The following is a 13,565-nucleotide window of genomic DNA, read 5'->3' as shown; positions in this document are numbered from 1 at the left end:
ATCACAGCAGAATTAGCAGAAAAAGAAGAAAGGAAAAAAAAAAAAAAAAGGAAAAAAAAAGAAAAAAATAAAGGAAAAAAAAAAAAGAAAGGAAAAAAAAAGCTTGAAAAGCTCATATTACCAACTCTGAGTGGGTAAGGGATGCAGCTTTCCTTACCATTCAGTTAGCTAATTTTGTTCCTTATGAATATTGCTGTTAGCTTTGTGAGAAAGTCAGGAAACATCATCTGAACTGGCTTAGACATTATAAACAAGCATTTTAATTTTTATTTAAACTGGGGAAACTGCTAGAAGCCTGTTTTGAAGGCAGTTTAAGCCCATGGAAGGATTTAATCTGGCTTTGTTTGCAGGCGTGGCGGCAGCCCCTTTAAAGTCATTCCTCTGCTTATAACCAAGCCTTGCCCCCGTCAGATTTTAACCCTTCTTCCTAGGTTAGGCACGGGCATGGGCTGGGGACGGTCCCTGCTGCAGTCACATACCACTGGTGTGGGGCTGGCATTCGAAGCCAGGCTGCTTCACTGTTTCCACTGCCGACTGTTTGCAAACGCAGGAGAGAAGCTGGGAATGAACAGAGCAATGCAGAGTCGGGGAGGGAGGGGTTTGGTGGCTGGGCTGGAGTTAGTCACCGCAGACTTCCATTTCCAGATCGTGAGGAAGGACTCAAGCCATTTTAGGCATTTTCTTGGACTTCCTTCTCTGCTTTTAATTGAAATACCCAGGAGGGATGGAGGAATCCACAGGCCTATTTTGCACTGATGTAGGATACTTATGTGCAAGCACAGACGTGCTCCCCCTGCATACTGTAGAGTCAGACCACTGTTGTTAGTCCTTGGCTTGGTTCCTTTGCATGGCAACAGGGAATCTTCCACACGTCTCACCTTCTGGAAGCTGATGCACTCCTCTGTGGAAGATGCTCACCACGGTGAAAATAATTTTTAAAGAATTTTCTTGCAGGAGCTAACTATGCTGGGATGGCTTAAATATGCAAAACAAAACACATTTAATTCTGATACCTCTGAGGTATATAAATATACATATACATTTATCCATATGTATCTGTAAGTGGCACAGATAGGAAGACATATAAACCATCAAATAGCAAAATCACAAGAGGCTTTGACACCCCTGTTCCTTTTCAGCAGGACCTCAGATGCCTACATCTAGCAGAGTAAACAAGAAAAAGCCCTGCATAGCTGCCAAGACAACTGACACATCCAGCTGCCAGACTTTCCACTATGCTTCTCACTTTGGTGTTGTAAGTTTTGCATCTCCTCTTGTCCAGCAGCACTGCCCTTTTTGCCAGAGCAGCTGTTTGGGACATTACCCCCAGGATGTCCTGGGGCGCAGGCAGCAGGCATGCTAGGAGCACATCCAGCATGGCCAGGCAAAGTCCCCTCTGTCCATTCCCAAACATGGGGCCCATGCTCACTGTGCAGGGCAGCAGCAGCAGCAAATGGGATTTTTTGTGTGGTTGATACTACAAAGCTTTTTTTCTCCTGCTGAGACAAAAGAATTTTCTCTGTCCAGGGGAACTCAGCGTCCTGGTCACCCAGAGAATCTTCTCCTGGGCTTGGTGCTTGGCCTAGCAGCACCATGCAGAATGCCCATGGCCAAGCCCCTTCACATGGGGCCAAACATCTGCACAAAATACTTATTCATCACATGGTGAAAGAATCAATATTTCTGTTCTTTTGTGATGCTGATCGTGAACCTTCAGCTCTGTGTTGAAGCTGATTCTTAATTAGCAACAAAATTGCAGTCACAGAAACACTGAGGACAGAGGAGTAACATCAACCTTGAAATTGTTACTTTTCTGACCACTAGAAAAGCTCTCTACCTTCCCCTAAAAGCTATTTAAATGTTTTTCTTTGCTTGTAAAGAATGATAAACAAGACCTTGCTAACAGAGTATCAGGACTACCTCGACCTTCCTTTCCCATTGGGACGTGTTGGTGTATGAAACGATGACCAGTCCAGCCATCTCAAAAGGTTTTAGTTTTACTCCCAGGTGGTTGCACCTTTATTATGGTGCCTGTGCTGGACTGGGTGACTGGCCTTTCCTTGACACCCCACTGGCGTGGTTTGTGACCACCTCGACTGAATTGGGAGCAACCTGAATGCACTGAATCTGGAGCATCCTGTGGCACCTTTCTCCCATGTCTGTCCTGCAATCAGGAAGGCATCTGAGGTGGCAAAAGAAGTATCACAAATCAGCCCATAAACCTCTGCTCTGCTAAAATGAACTGTCCAGGGCTTGAGGCAAGGTAGGAGCACAAGGAGAAAAAGTGTGATGCTGTGGTGCTGCCACAGCTTCTGCATTCTGGCTGCTCTCTTGGTGCCTTTTAACAGCAGTGCACCATCAGGGGTGATGCTCCCTTCTCCAATGCTTCCAGGCCTCACATGAGAGACAGGCAGGGAATGAGAACTGAATGTCTGGTGCCGCCTGATGTCAGCATCCCTTGCTACAAGAGACCAAAACTAAAAAAACCTCATAGGTAATGAAATGGGAGGGTTCACAAAGAAACTTTTGGGAAGAGAAGTGATAAGTCTGTATAAATTAGGAAGGTAGGGAACTGAGGATTAACCCTATTGTTTTACACACACTGGTGGCATTAGAATCAATTGTATTCTGATGTTTGTGGTTAATAATTGACTTCTACTTGCATGTAGAAGGAAAGAATTCATGCCAAAAAAACAAGAATGTACAAGATCTTTTTAGAAAAAAGCAGAAAAATAAGAAAGGAAAAAAACCCCACCAGACCTATATTTCCTGTGGAATTTTTTTCTTCCATGACAGCTGAAAACCAGCTCAGTTTGTGTTAAGTAAGTGTATTATCCTGTGAACAACAGGGTCCCATTAGCTCTGTCAGAAGGCCAATACCCTCTATACTAAAAACCTCTTGATTCAGTCACAGAGTAAATTTCTGCTTGACTCAATTGAAGAAATCACTTTAAATCTTGAAACATAAAAACTATTACAGCAGGAAAAAAAGTTACCTTTTCCCTCTCGTTGCATTTTGATTGCAGACATTAAACACCACGTTGCAGTTCAGCATATAGAAAAATGTTGTAGCAAGTAAAAAAAAATTTAAGAAATACTGAGGAAAAAAAAAAAAACAAGAAAGGCAGGGATTGTATGGCAGTAATAAATGCATTCTGTTTTTTATAAACACATGTGTGGTGTGGATTTGCGTCTGTGGGACAATTCAGGAAACAAATGAAAAGATAACTTTTGGGTTTAAACTCAGCAGATTTCAAAGTGCATTGTTTATACCCTCTGCAGTGCAATAAAGCTTATCAAGAACTTTTCCATTGGATACAAGAGTCAAAAGAAATAAGAGGAATGTGAACAGTATGTTTCCTTTGGGTTGCTACAATATCTGTAATTCTTTCAGCACAGATTTCCCATGTTAGCTCAAGCTCTGTCTCACAACGATCATTTTTAGCAGATAATCGTAAATGCTTTGCTGAGCTGACTGAGTTGTTCAGAAATTTGCCATCATTTCACTCTCCACAAGCTCAAAGCATGTGGCAAGTTCAAGGGCCCTTAATTAAAAATATAATACTTTCATTCTAGAAGCTCTTGCTTGCATCCCAGTAATATTCTGGGATAAATCAACTGCTGATGTAAATGCAATTAATTTCAGTGTAATTTCATTTAGAAGCAACAAGAGTACTACATTTTTATTTAATGATTTGAATGTGCTTTCTGTAAGGAGGGGTAGGATCACCTCCTTGTTACAGAGAGGGGAGAGCTGAGCCTGGGAAGTGAGAGGCAGAGATTTAACCAGCCCTTGGTAAAAGCTGGGAGAGCATGCAAGCCTCTCACTCTGATCCACATTAGTGCTTTCAGCATGATCCAGGACATGAAAACAACACACAAAGTACCACACATTTCAAGCACGAGATTTGGCTCTAGATCACCAGACCTCAAAGCTGCAATATTTCCTAGGCAGAATGTACTTCTGCCCCTCTCTTAAACTGAGAGGTCAATTTTTGTCTTCTTTTCCTATTTTGCTCTTGTAAGGAAAGACAGCATGGCATGTTTGTTAGAACTATAATGTTGCATTTGCTAATTAAATAAAGTGGGGTTTTTGGGAGAACTTCTTTTAAGCAAAACCATGTGTTCCAGGGAGGAAACATTCTTCTGGTAAACAGCTGAGCCCTTAACATTTAGCAACATAACTCTGTGTTTGCAGCTATTGAAAACTGTGTGACCGAGGAAGCCTGTGTTTCTGAGACTGAGGACTGAAAGCATTTTGCTTGCTGTCAGAACGCCAGCCCTTTCTTTCATGTATACACTAAAAGCAAGAAAGAACCAACTATTGGATGGTTGCTTCTTATGGTTTTAATAAAATTTGTCTCATATCAAAACGCTGCTGGGTTTTAATGTTGACGCCGCGCTGAGCAATGTTCTCTGCTCTGGCACAGCTGGCCCTTGCTTTCCAGAAATATAGCTGCACCCCGGCATTACTTGCAAAAATTGCAGCCTTAAATCATTTCCTCATCCCTCTGACCTGTGCCAGGAAGGACCCTCCATGCACAGATCTCCTCTCTGGTACAAAGAAGGGGGTCATTCCTCCTCCCCCCCCACAGCTGCTGTGTGAGCAGAGCTGTGGTGACAGGAGGTAGCTAGGGAACAGAAGTTACCTGCCAGACATGAACAGCAGCCCTGGAAAGCTCAGGGAAAAGAGATAATAGAGCTGGAGACTGCACGCAGAAACAGGACTGAGAGAATGGCAGTGCCCTGTACCTGGCTCCTGCTTTCCATTCCAAGAGTCCACATCTTTCAGAGACACTCAAAGCGCCACAGGGCTGTGGGTCAGATCCTGCTGATCCTGCTGAGGGGGATCAGAGAAGTTTTGTTTGGTATAAGTGATTTCCTGAGCAGCATTAGGGAGCAGGGGAGGCTGGCTGGGTGACTTTGACATCTTACACTGCATCTCCATCCAGCAGCTGGAAGGGGAAGGCCACAGTTGCAGCTCCCTCTGGGCCGAGGGAGATGATTATTGCTCCTCTCACTGAAGCTAGGATGCTGAGCTCTGGGCATCACGTTGACCTCTGCAGTACAAAGGGATCTTATCTTGTTCTTTGTAGCCCTCAAAGCAGCTGGGCATGCTAACAAATTTCAGTAACTACCAGCTAAGGCCAAACAAGATCCCACGATAAAACTTCAAGGCTCTGCATTCCTCTCTTATTGCTTTCCTGAGCAGATTCTCATTTTAACTGGACTTATGGTACTTTCATCCAGTTATCTTAAAGTACATAACAACTACTGTAATTACTGGCAATAATGAGCTAATCAATTCTTCTAGGTATTATTTTCAAGGGATTTTCCTTGCTGTAGGAATGGGGAAACTGAAGCAAAGAGAAGGTTTTGGATGAATAGGTGTTTTACTTTTAATATTATAATATCCTCCTGGTTTTATTTGTATAGGTTTATGCATTTGCTTCTTAGTATGCTTTATGTTCTGTCATTGCTTTCCAGTAATGTTATCTGTCATGGGTTGTGTGCATGTACTAAGGTTCATTTAAGAAAACTGCAGTGATTTCAGAAAACTTAACAGACATTGAAGAGTTTTTTTGTCATTGTTTATATATATATGTTTGATTTATCATAACCCTCTTTTCCTGGCTTTTCCTTTTCTTCCTCCTTCTTTTATTTTTGATGGGTTTTTTTTAGAAAAATACTGCAAATAATGTTCTTTTCTATTTATTTTCCATATACTTCAGCTTGCATTTAAATCTCTAATATGGAAAGCCAGCTGAATATGACCTTCTAGTGTCTAAAGAACTAAGATGTTCTACTGGGTAGGAAGCTTGCAAGGCAGATCTATGGCTTTACTAAAGTATCAGTTGATCACTTATAATTAACATTCAGAAGACATATGTTGGTTTGGTAGCATTTATCTAAGAGTTTAAGTTTTCCACAGTTCAGGTATTCATCTATGGACCCTTTTCAAGAACAGATAGACAGGTAGCCAGACTGGAGGCAAAACTGCACCAAAAAAAAAAAAAACCCACAAAAACAAAAAACCAAACCAAACCAAAACACCAAAAAAAACCCTATTTTGTTTGTCAGCACAACTTCAGCTGAACTGAATGGTAGGATCTAGGAAACAGTGTCATAAAACTCTTATTTGAAACATTTTCTTTGCTCCAAACTTGTTTAGTAAGGGCCTTACTTCTAAAAGTATGTAGGTGTTTATGTGCACTTTAGCATCTTTATAAAGCTGGCACTAATTCCTTATTGAACTGTGGACTAAGGGTCTTCAGATAATCTGACAACCTTATATTGACTTATTTCAGTCAACCTCTAATTCTAACAAGAGCAAAAAGTTAAAAGAAGTCTCAGCTGTGTTAAAAAATTGCTTCACAAACAAGGGAAACAGTCAATCTGAAAAAAAACTGAGGTAATAAAAAACCTTTATAACTGGAATATTTTGGGAAATTTAGAAACAATAAAAGGCAAAAAACCTGTGAGAACCACTAACAGTTTCTAAAGTGTCACTGTTAAGTTTTAGGCTGTTAGCCCTGACAGCTTTAGTTCTGAGACTTTCTGCTCTACGCATTATTTTCCTGTGGCTTATTTGTCATTTGCAAGGCTCCCTCCACCTCTCTTGCCGTACTGCCTCTGCCTTCAAGACTCTTCAGGAGGGCTAATCCAATCTTTGGGCATTTTTGGAGTGGTTTGTGTTTCCCTTTTTGTGCTGGGGGAGACAAGAACAATCTTGTTGAAAATAAAACCCAAACAAGGTAAGATGAAGAGTGGGAGTATGTGAGGGAGCTAGTGGATAACTTACAGGGCTGTGAATCTCCTCCCGTCTGTAGGCTCCTCTTGTAGGCTGCAGTATGGATTCTGTGTTTAGTCTAGGCTCTTCCCAAATACCTGCTGCAGCTCCTACGTGGATTGCAGAGAGCTGAGCCCTGAGGTTGAGCGGCAAGGGAAGTCCTCCTCGCAAATGTCCGGTTTTGGATCAACAGCCCCTGATTCTCCGTCAAAAACACGCACGTGCCTGCATTTCCCTTCCACTCTTATCTCGTAATGGTGTGTGGCCCGGAGTCCAAACGCACCGAAGGGATGGGGCATTTCCTCACGGATGAGCCCTCAGAGATCTGGGGAGAACTCGTGGCGGGACCGTAACCTCTGGGACGGCTCGGGGGCTGAGAGGGCTGGCGAAGGACCGCGCCAGTGTCACCTGCGCCTGCGACAGCCCCTCTGAGGGGCGGGAGCGCTGTCAGGACTCTGCGATCCCTCATACCGTGCCCTGCGCCATCCCCGGCACACGCAGGGCTCTGGCAGAGAGCGCGGGGCTTATGTACCCTCTGGCGTAAAAGTGTGGGGTTTGGGGGTTTTTGTTTGTTTTGTAACGCCGACGGGAGTCTGAGGCAGCTCTGGGCACCCCCGGGATGGGCAGTAGAGAGCGCCCCAAGATGAGGAGGAATTTATTCACAGAAAGGGCAATTAGGGATTGGGAGGTGCCCGAGTAGGTGGAGGAGTCTCCGTCCCTGGGGGTGTTTAACGAAAGACTGGACGTGGCACTCAATGCCATGGTCTGGCTGACATGGTGGCCTTCGGTCACAGGTTTGACTCGATGATCTCAGAGGTCTTTTCTAGTCTAATTTATTCTCCGATTGTGTGATTAGCACATCCACTCGCCCACCTTAGGGGCCTCGGGGTGCGGGCCCGGTCCCCGGCCCCTTTGCTCGCTGGCCGGGGGCTGCCGGCCCGGGCTGCCATGTCTGTGGCGCAGCACGGCCCGGGACCGGCGGCAGGAGCGCCCCGCCCGCCGGCGCAGCGGGGAACCGGCCGGGAGCCGGCGGCCGGTAGGGAAGGAAGGAGGGAGGGAGGGCGGCGGCGAAAGAACCGCGCTCTTCCCGCCGGCACCTCAGCCCACCGGGCCGGGCAGCAGACATCGGGTTGTGTAGCAGACTGTGGCGGCTACAGGGTCCGGCCAGGCTCCCCTGGGCCTACGCCGCGCACTTTTGGGCCGACAGATAAGGGCGTGTGGGGCGGGGCAGGAAGAAGGAGCCCTTTTTTTTTTTCTTTTTTTTTTAAGGGAAAAACCCTTCGCCTTTAAGGGGCGGGGCCAGTGGAGTTTGCGGAAGAGGCCGGAGAGATGCGAGCGCTGATTGGATAAACGCGGTCTCGTGACGGCGGCTGGGGCGGTGCCGCTCCCTCCACCCCGCCGGCGCCCCGCGTTCCATTGTGTGCGCTAGCGCCGCCGGGCCCCGCCCCGCCGTGTCCCCGCCCGCAGGGCTGACCACGCCCCCGGTGGCGGCCCCGCCCCCCGTGTTCTCTTGGCTCATTTCCGGCCGCCGCCGCCACCGCCGCTTCCCTCCGAGGGCTCGGGAGAGCGAAGGAACAACAGCCGCCATTTTGTTTGTGTGTGAGCGACGGAGGGAGGAGAAGGGAGCGAGAGGCCGAGCCGGACGGGGCGAGCCAGGGGGAGGGCAGCGCACAGAGGCCCAGGGGCTCGGACAGGGGACGGGGAGAGAAGCGAGGAGCCTAGACGTCCCCCCCCCCCCCAACCCCAGCCTGCCCGTCCCCTCGCTATTCCCTCTCTCTGTTTCCTTTTCTCTCTTCTCCTTTTCCCGGAATTTTCTCTCCCCGCACTGCCCTCCGCCCCCGCTTTGCCCGCTCCGCAAACACGCTCCCGGAGCGCCAGGCAGGGGCAGTAGGGAGCCTGCGCTCGGCCCCCGCGCTGCCGCCGTCCCGCCCCGGCCCCCCCCCCCCCGGGCGCGCCGGGGACCCCCTCCCCCGCCCGGCCATTCCGGGGCGAATCCCCCGGCCTTCCCCGCCGTGATTTTTCTCCTGTTTTATTATTTTAATTTTACCTCTCGATCCTCTTCTCGGAGGGGTCGCTGCGCGGCCTCCCCTCCCACCCCGACTTCCAACCTCTTCGCTCCCTTCCCCACCCTCGCAGAGGCGAAGGGGGAGTCCCCCGCGCCCGAACAGCGGCCGAGGGTCTCCTCCCTCGCTCATCGCGCCCCGCATCGCCCGTGGGTCCGGGGGAGCTGAGACAGGCAGCCCCCTCCCTGCCACCATCCTCGGCCGCCCGGGAAGGGGGAAGGTAGGCAGAGAGGGCGGGAGGGGCCGGCTTCTTCCTCCTCCTCCTCCTCCTCTTGCCGCTGCTGTGGATCGGCCCCTCTGCCTGCGCCGGAGGGGGGGGCAGCCTGCTACTGCGAACGAGAGAAAGAGGAAGGGGAAAGAAGAGAAAAAGGGGGGGCAGAAAGGGTGTTGAAACCCGCCCCCCACCTTCCCATCCCGCGATCGGTGCTGCCTCCATCAGGACAACAACCCCTCCTCCTTCCCTGCACAACAAGATGTGAAGCGGAGACTCCTGGGACTTATCCTCACCCTCCTCATCCTTACAGCTCCCCTTTCTGCAGCCATTAGCGACGGGCGAGGAAGAAGCGAGTGGAGCTGGGGACCCCGCGCACGCCGTGCCACTCCCCCCGCCGCCTCCCCCCCAGCCCTGTCGCTGGCGGTGGGTATTTTTTCGCAGGGTGGTGTTGGAGGGGGAAGGAGCCGCTGCTAGAGGACGGTGATCTTTTTTTCTTTTTTCCTCCTCCTCTCCCCTCCTTCGCCCGCCTCCTTGTGGCGATGAGGAGGAGGAGGACGGCGCCGAGGAGGAAGAGGCTGATGGCGGCGGTGAGGAGGCAGCAGGAGGAGGAGACCCCCCGAAGGATGAAGATGATTATGGTGGCGGCGGCGAGGAAGCACCAGCACAACAGCCGGGATTAATTTTACTAAAAAAAATTTAAATATCCACCAGCCTCCATTTTTTTTTAAATTTTTTTTTTTTTTGGCGGGGGCTTTACCTGCTCTTCCCATCTTCGTTCAGCCCTTTCGCCTGGGGAAAGAGGCCTCACCCCCGCCCGCCCCAGCTCCCACCTCTCCCAGCTTCTCCGCTGCCGCCCTCCCAGAGCCCGAGGAGCAGAAAAAGGGGAACTTGGCCCCCCTTCACCAGATCTTCCTCCTTGCTTTCGGCCTTATTGTTGTTCTTCACCTGACTCCGGGCCCCAGAAGAACGTGAAGGTTTTGGGGTTCACCCCCCACCTTCTCTCTGCTCTGAGTGATTGTCTAAAAAATTAAAAATGGCCGAGAATGTGGTGGAGCCGGGCCCGCCTTCAGCCAAGCGGCCTAAACTCTCCTCACCGGCGCTCTCCGTGTCCGCCAGCGACGGCACAGGTCAGTCTCCGGGCCCCAGAGCCTCCCCGCTTCTCGGTGCCGCAATTACTGCCCTATTCTCCCCTCTTTTGCCTAAATCTCCTCCTCCCTTTTGCTGCTGTTAGCTCGAGCCTGCTCTTCTCCTTCCCGTCTGTTCTCGCTCCATTTGAAGCTATTTGCGTTAATGGCTATGGGAGGGTTGTTCTGATGTTTTCGCCCTTCTGGTTTTTTGGAAGTGATTGAAAGTAAAGCTGTTCAGTTTATTGTGCTTTTGATCAGCTGCAGATAGGACTTAACAGTTCGTCATTTTCGTGTCTTTCACAATAGTAGCGATTACGAGCTCCTGTCTATGCATAAAGCCAGTTGCAGAAATACGAAGTAGTGCTAATGACGATGCTTTTGTACACTTAATTGTTGAATTACGTGTACAAGTTTCTTGGTTTTGTATTTTATTTTGCATATACGGGCTCTTTTGCAGCTTGTTTAGAAACGAGAGATTTATTTCTCTGCTCCTTTTCTTTTTTCCTTCTTATGTGCAGTCTCCTTATACGATTTACTTTTTACAATCCTCCGTTCTTCTTCCTGCAGAAGTCTATCCAAATACTGCTTTTCTGATTCAAATAGACCATCGGCTTTAGGAAAAACAGCTAAAACCAAAATCCAGATGCCACGCTTGGGGCATAAGGTTTATTGAGACTCTTATATTCTTAAAGATGAAATTTTATTTCACCTTATTTGCATTAAGAATCAATATGGAGTGTAGTTAATCATGCATCTCCTGTTTCTTTGCTGCAAGACCAAAATGTCTGAAATTCCCCTGTAGACTTAAGAGCTGTGAAGAGAAAAGGGGCTTCTCTGCAGTCCTGCAAAGGTCTTTGGTGATGCTGGGAAGGCAAGCTAGAGCATGGAAATTTTAGGTGTCCCAATCCCTAGCAAATATGAACTGGTTGTACTGGGAGGGGGGAGGAAGTAACAAAGGGCTGTTCAGCCTTTTAATGCTGCTTGCGAAGCAGGTGAATATTTGGTGTCATTTTGTTACGAGAATACTCTGTTACCTGTCCCGCTGGAGTTTCTTTGAACTCACATTAGATCCTGTTAATCTATGGGATGTGGAGGAGGCCTCCTCCTGCCAGTCTGGTGAGTGGTGGCATTTCTGAAGGCACCAGTGCTCTTGTTCAGTGCAGTTAACAGCTGGCAAGAAAAGGGAAGAGAGGGAAGAGTTGTTTTCTTGCTGTTGGTTTTTGGGGTATTTGGGTTTTTTTGTTTTGGTTTTCTTGTTTTGTTTTGGTTTTTTTTCTGACAAGCTCTTTGACAATTAACACTAGATTTTTAATAATAGGTCTTTGAGCAGTGGATGTGATTCTACTTGGGATCATCTCCAAAATTTTGATTTTTGCCTTTCCTATTCTCGGTGAATGACGTATTAGTTTTGAAAAGTTTGTGTGTGACTTTTAGTGCATATTAAATACAGTCAATATTGTGTTGTAAGTGGAGGACATGACTCTTCTACTCTCTTACTAGAGACCTGTTGATATTAGGAAGTGGGTTGGAGAAGCTACTCTTTGGCTATAACGAGTTGTTGCCTGTTTTTGTGCTAGATTTGGAAAACAGTGGTTAATTCAATAGTAACTGTTTTAAATTTGCCTTGATAGTGGTTATTTTGCTCTGTTTAGAGAGGTGAAATAAAAATATTTTGTGAGAAAAGTTCTGATACTTTAAAAATATGAAAGTTAAAGGCACGTTTTGATTCAAATGAACACCCATCTAAGTTCAGACATTTGTGGTCAAATAAAGGTTGGATAATTTGTGAATGTATTTCAATTTAACAGGTGCAGACTCTCACAGAATACTTAGTCTTCAGTTGTTAACTTACTGGGCAGCTTTTTAGTTAATAAATGGACTTTTTACAGTTTTGGTGAAACACAAGGGACTGGACAGTTTCAGTACTTTTCAGACAGTTTCAATTTTTTCCAAAGTGATTGGGACTGTCATCACCTAGTAGCTATGCTGAAGTACATAATGGTGCAAACACTTCATTTGTGCTACATAAGCACTACTGAAGAGTTCTTAATCTTGTGACTTTTTTTTTAATTAGGGGACAGTTTTACTTTCTGTGTTTTTTAACATGACATATCTATTTCTGTGAATAAAATCCAACCTATGAACCAATGTATGTATTTTGAAGGTTATATTTTTTTTATTTGCTACTTGAAACTGCAGTTTTTGTCACACTTCTGTTGTGGGAAACTGCTTTGAAGTTTACAAATTTTTAACCTATCTGCTGGTTAAATTTGCTTTGAAATAGTGCAAGCAGCTGTCATGAAGTAAATTCCACTTATAGAATCTCGTATATTCCCCACTCCTCTGTTAATAATAGGAAATAAGTAACATGGTACTTATGTACTTACTCAAGCACTCTTTTTAAAACTGTTAGATTCTCAGCACTATCAGAGAGAAGGAGAAAGGCAAGGCACTTGCATTGTTGATGAAATTTTTTTGCAGCAGCTGTGCATAGTGCTGTTTTTGCTGTTAACTTTTTGATTAGTTTTTTAATCTGAAACGTTTTAGTTTGTTAGATATGTAAAAATTATGGCTAACTCATGTTACTTTATTCCCAAACTTGAAGATGTTAAGTATGTTTATATTGAAGACCAAGAGGAGTCTCTAACTCGTGTTTTCACTGTAGACCTGGATGATACTTATATTCTGGGCCTGGAATGTACTAATCTCTAATGTCGGTGGCTTTCTTCTATAAAGAAGTAAGCAGAGATTGTCCTAATAGGCTTGATTTATTGGCAGCAGCCTAATATAGCTACATTTCCCACTTTTGTTGCAGTGCTGCATCTTCTTTGGTCTTAAAAGTTATAGATGGTTCATGTGTTCCCTGCTCAGAATTTGCTTTGCCATGGAACATACTGCATTAGTGTCCTTTTAAGTTGCTTTTTTAATGCCAATTCAACCTTAAGGATGCAAACTGAAATGTGTGTAGCACATCTTGTAATAGTAGTTTAGAAAGTCTTGGTACTTGCAGCATCCTCTAATATGTTAAAATTTTTGAATAATCTCACTTTTCCTTTAATGTTGTGTAGGTCTAGAATAATTTCAGAGACAGAACTGTGTGGGATTCCCTTGAATTACACAGGTTTTTCTACCATTTTTTTCCCCCTTTCTCTATTTAAGTGTTAAATTTGTTGCAAAGAAGAATGGTTATGATCTACGTATCTTGTCCGGGTCTTAAGTTTTCTGAGGGCCATTACAACTCTACAGTGGGGTCATCTTTTGGTGACAACAGTGACTTTGTTACACTTCAGTACTAGCAGGGTTACATTGACAGAAGATGACACTGACTACATCGCCAATGTAGCATCTTTGCTCATATTTCTTAACTGGTA

General features: G+C 46.1%; 2 protein-coding genes across 2 annotated transcripts in view; one reads left to right on the top strand and one right to left on the bottom strand.

Moving 5' to 3' along the window:
- Nucleotides 1-8,272: 8,272 nt before the first annotated feature.
- LOC127059143 (translation initiation factor IF-2-like) lies at nucleotides 8,273-9,698 on the bottom strand. The gene is made up of 2 exons (XM_050970104.1): nucleotides 9,361-9,698; nucleotides 8,273-9,179 (listed from the first exon to the last, which is right to left on the bottom strand). Exon 2 carries the CDS (start codon nucleotides 9,046-9,048, stop codon nucleotides 8,554-8,556), a length of 495 nt encoding a protein of 164 aa, XP_050826061.1. The 5' UTR covers nucleotides 9,049-9,179; nucleotides 9,361-9,698; the 3' UTR covers nucleotides 8,273-8,553.
- Nucleotides 8,795-13,565, top strand: part of EP300 (E1A binding protein p300) — a 62,094-nt gene continuing 57,323 nt past the window's right edge. The window contains exon 1 of the mRNA XM_009086534.4: nucleotides 8,795-10,194. Within this exon, the coding sequence (XP_009084782.1) occupies nucleotides 10,101-10,194 (94 nt within the window). The 5' untranslated portion in view covers nucleotides 8,795-10,100. The remainder of the gene's footprint in view (nucleotides 10,195-13,565) is intronic.

This window comes from Serinus canaria, chromosome 1A, assembly GCF_022539315.1.
Source record: "Serinus canaria isolate serCan28SL12 chromosome 1A, serCan2020, whole genome shotgun sequence".
Taxonomy (NCBI): Eukaryota; Metazoa; Chordata; class Aves; order Passeriformes; family Fringillidae; genus Serinus; species Serinus canaria.
This window is presented reverse-complemented; position numbering and strand designations above follow the sequence as displayed.

Coding starts and splice junctions, on each gene's coding strand:
- LOC127059143 (XM_050970104.1), bottom strand. CDS start 9,048: ATGGTGGCAGGGAGGGGGCTGCCTGTCTCAGCTCCCCCGGACCCACGG.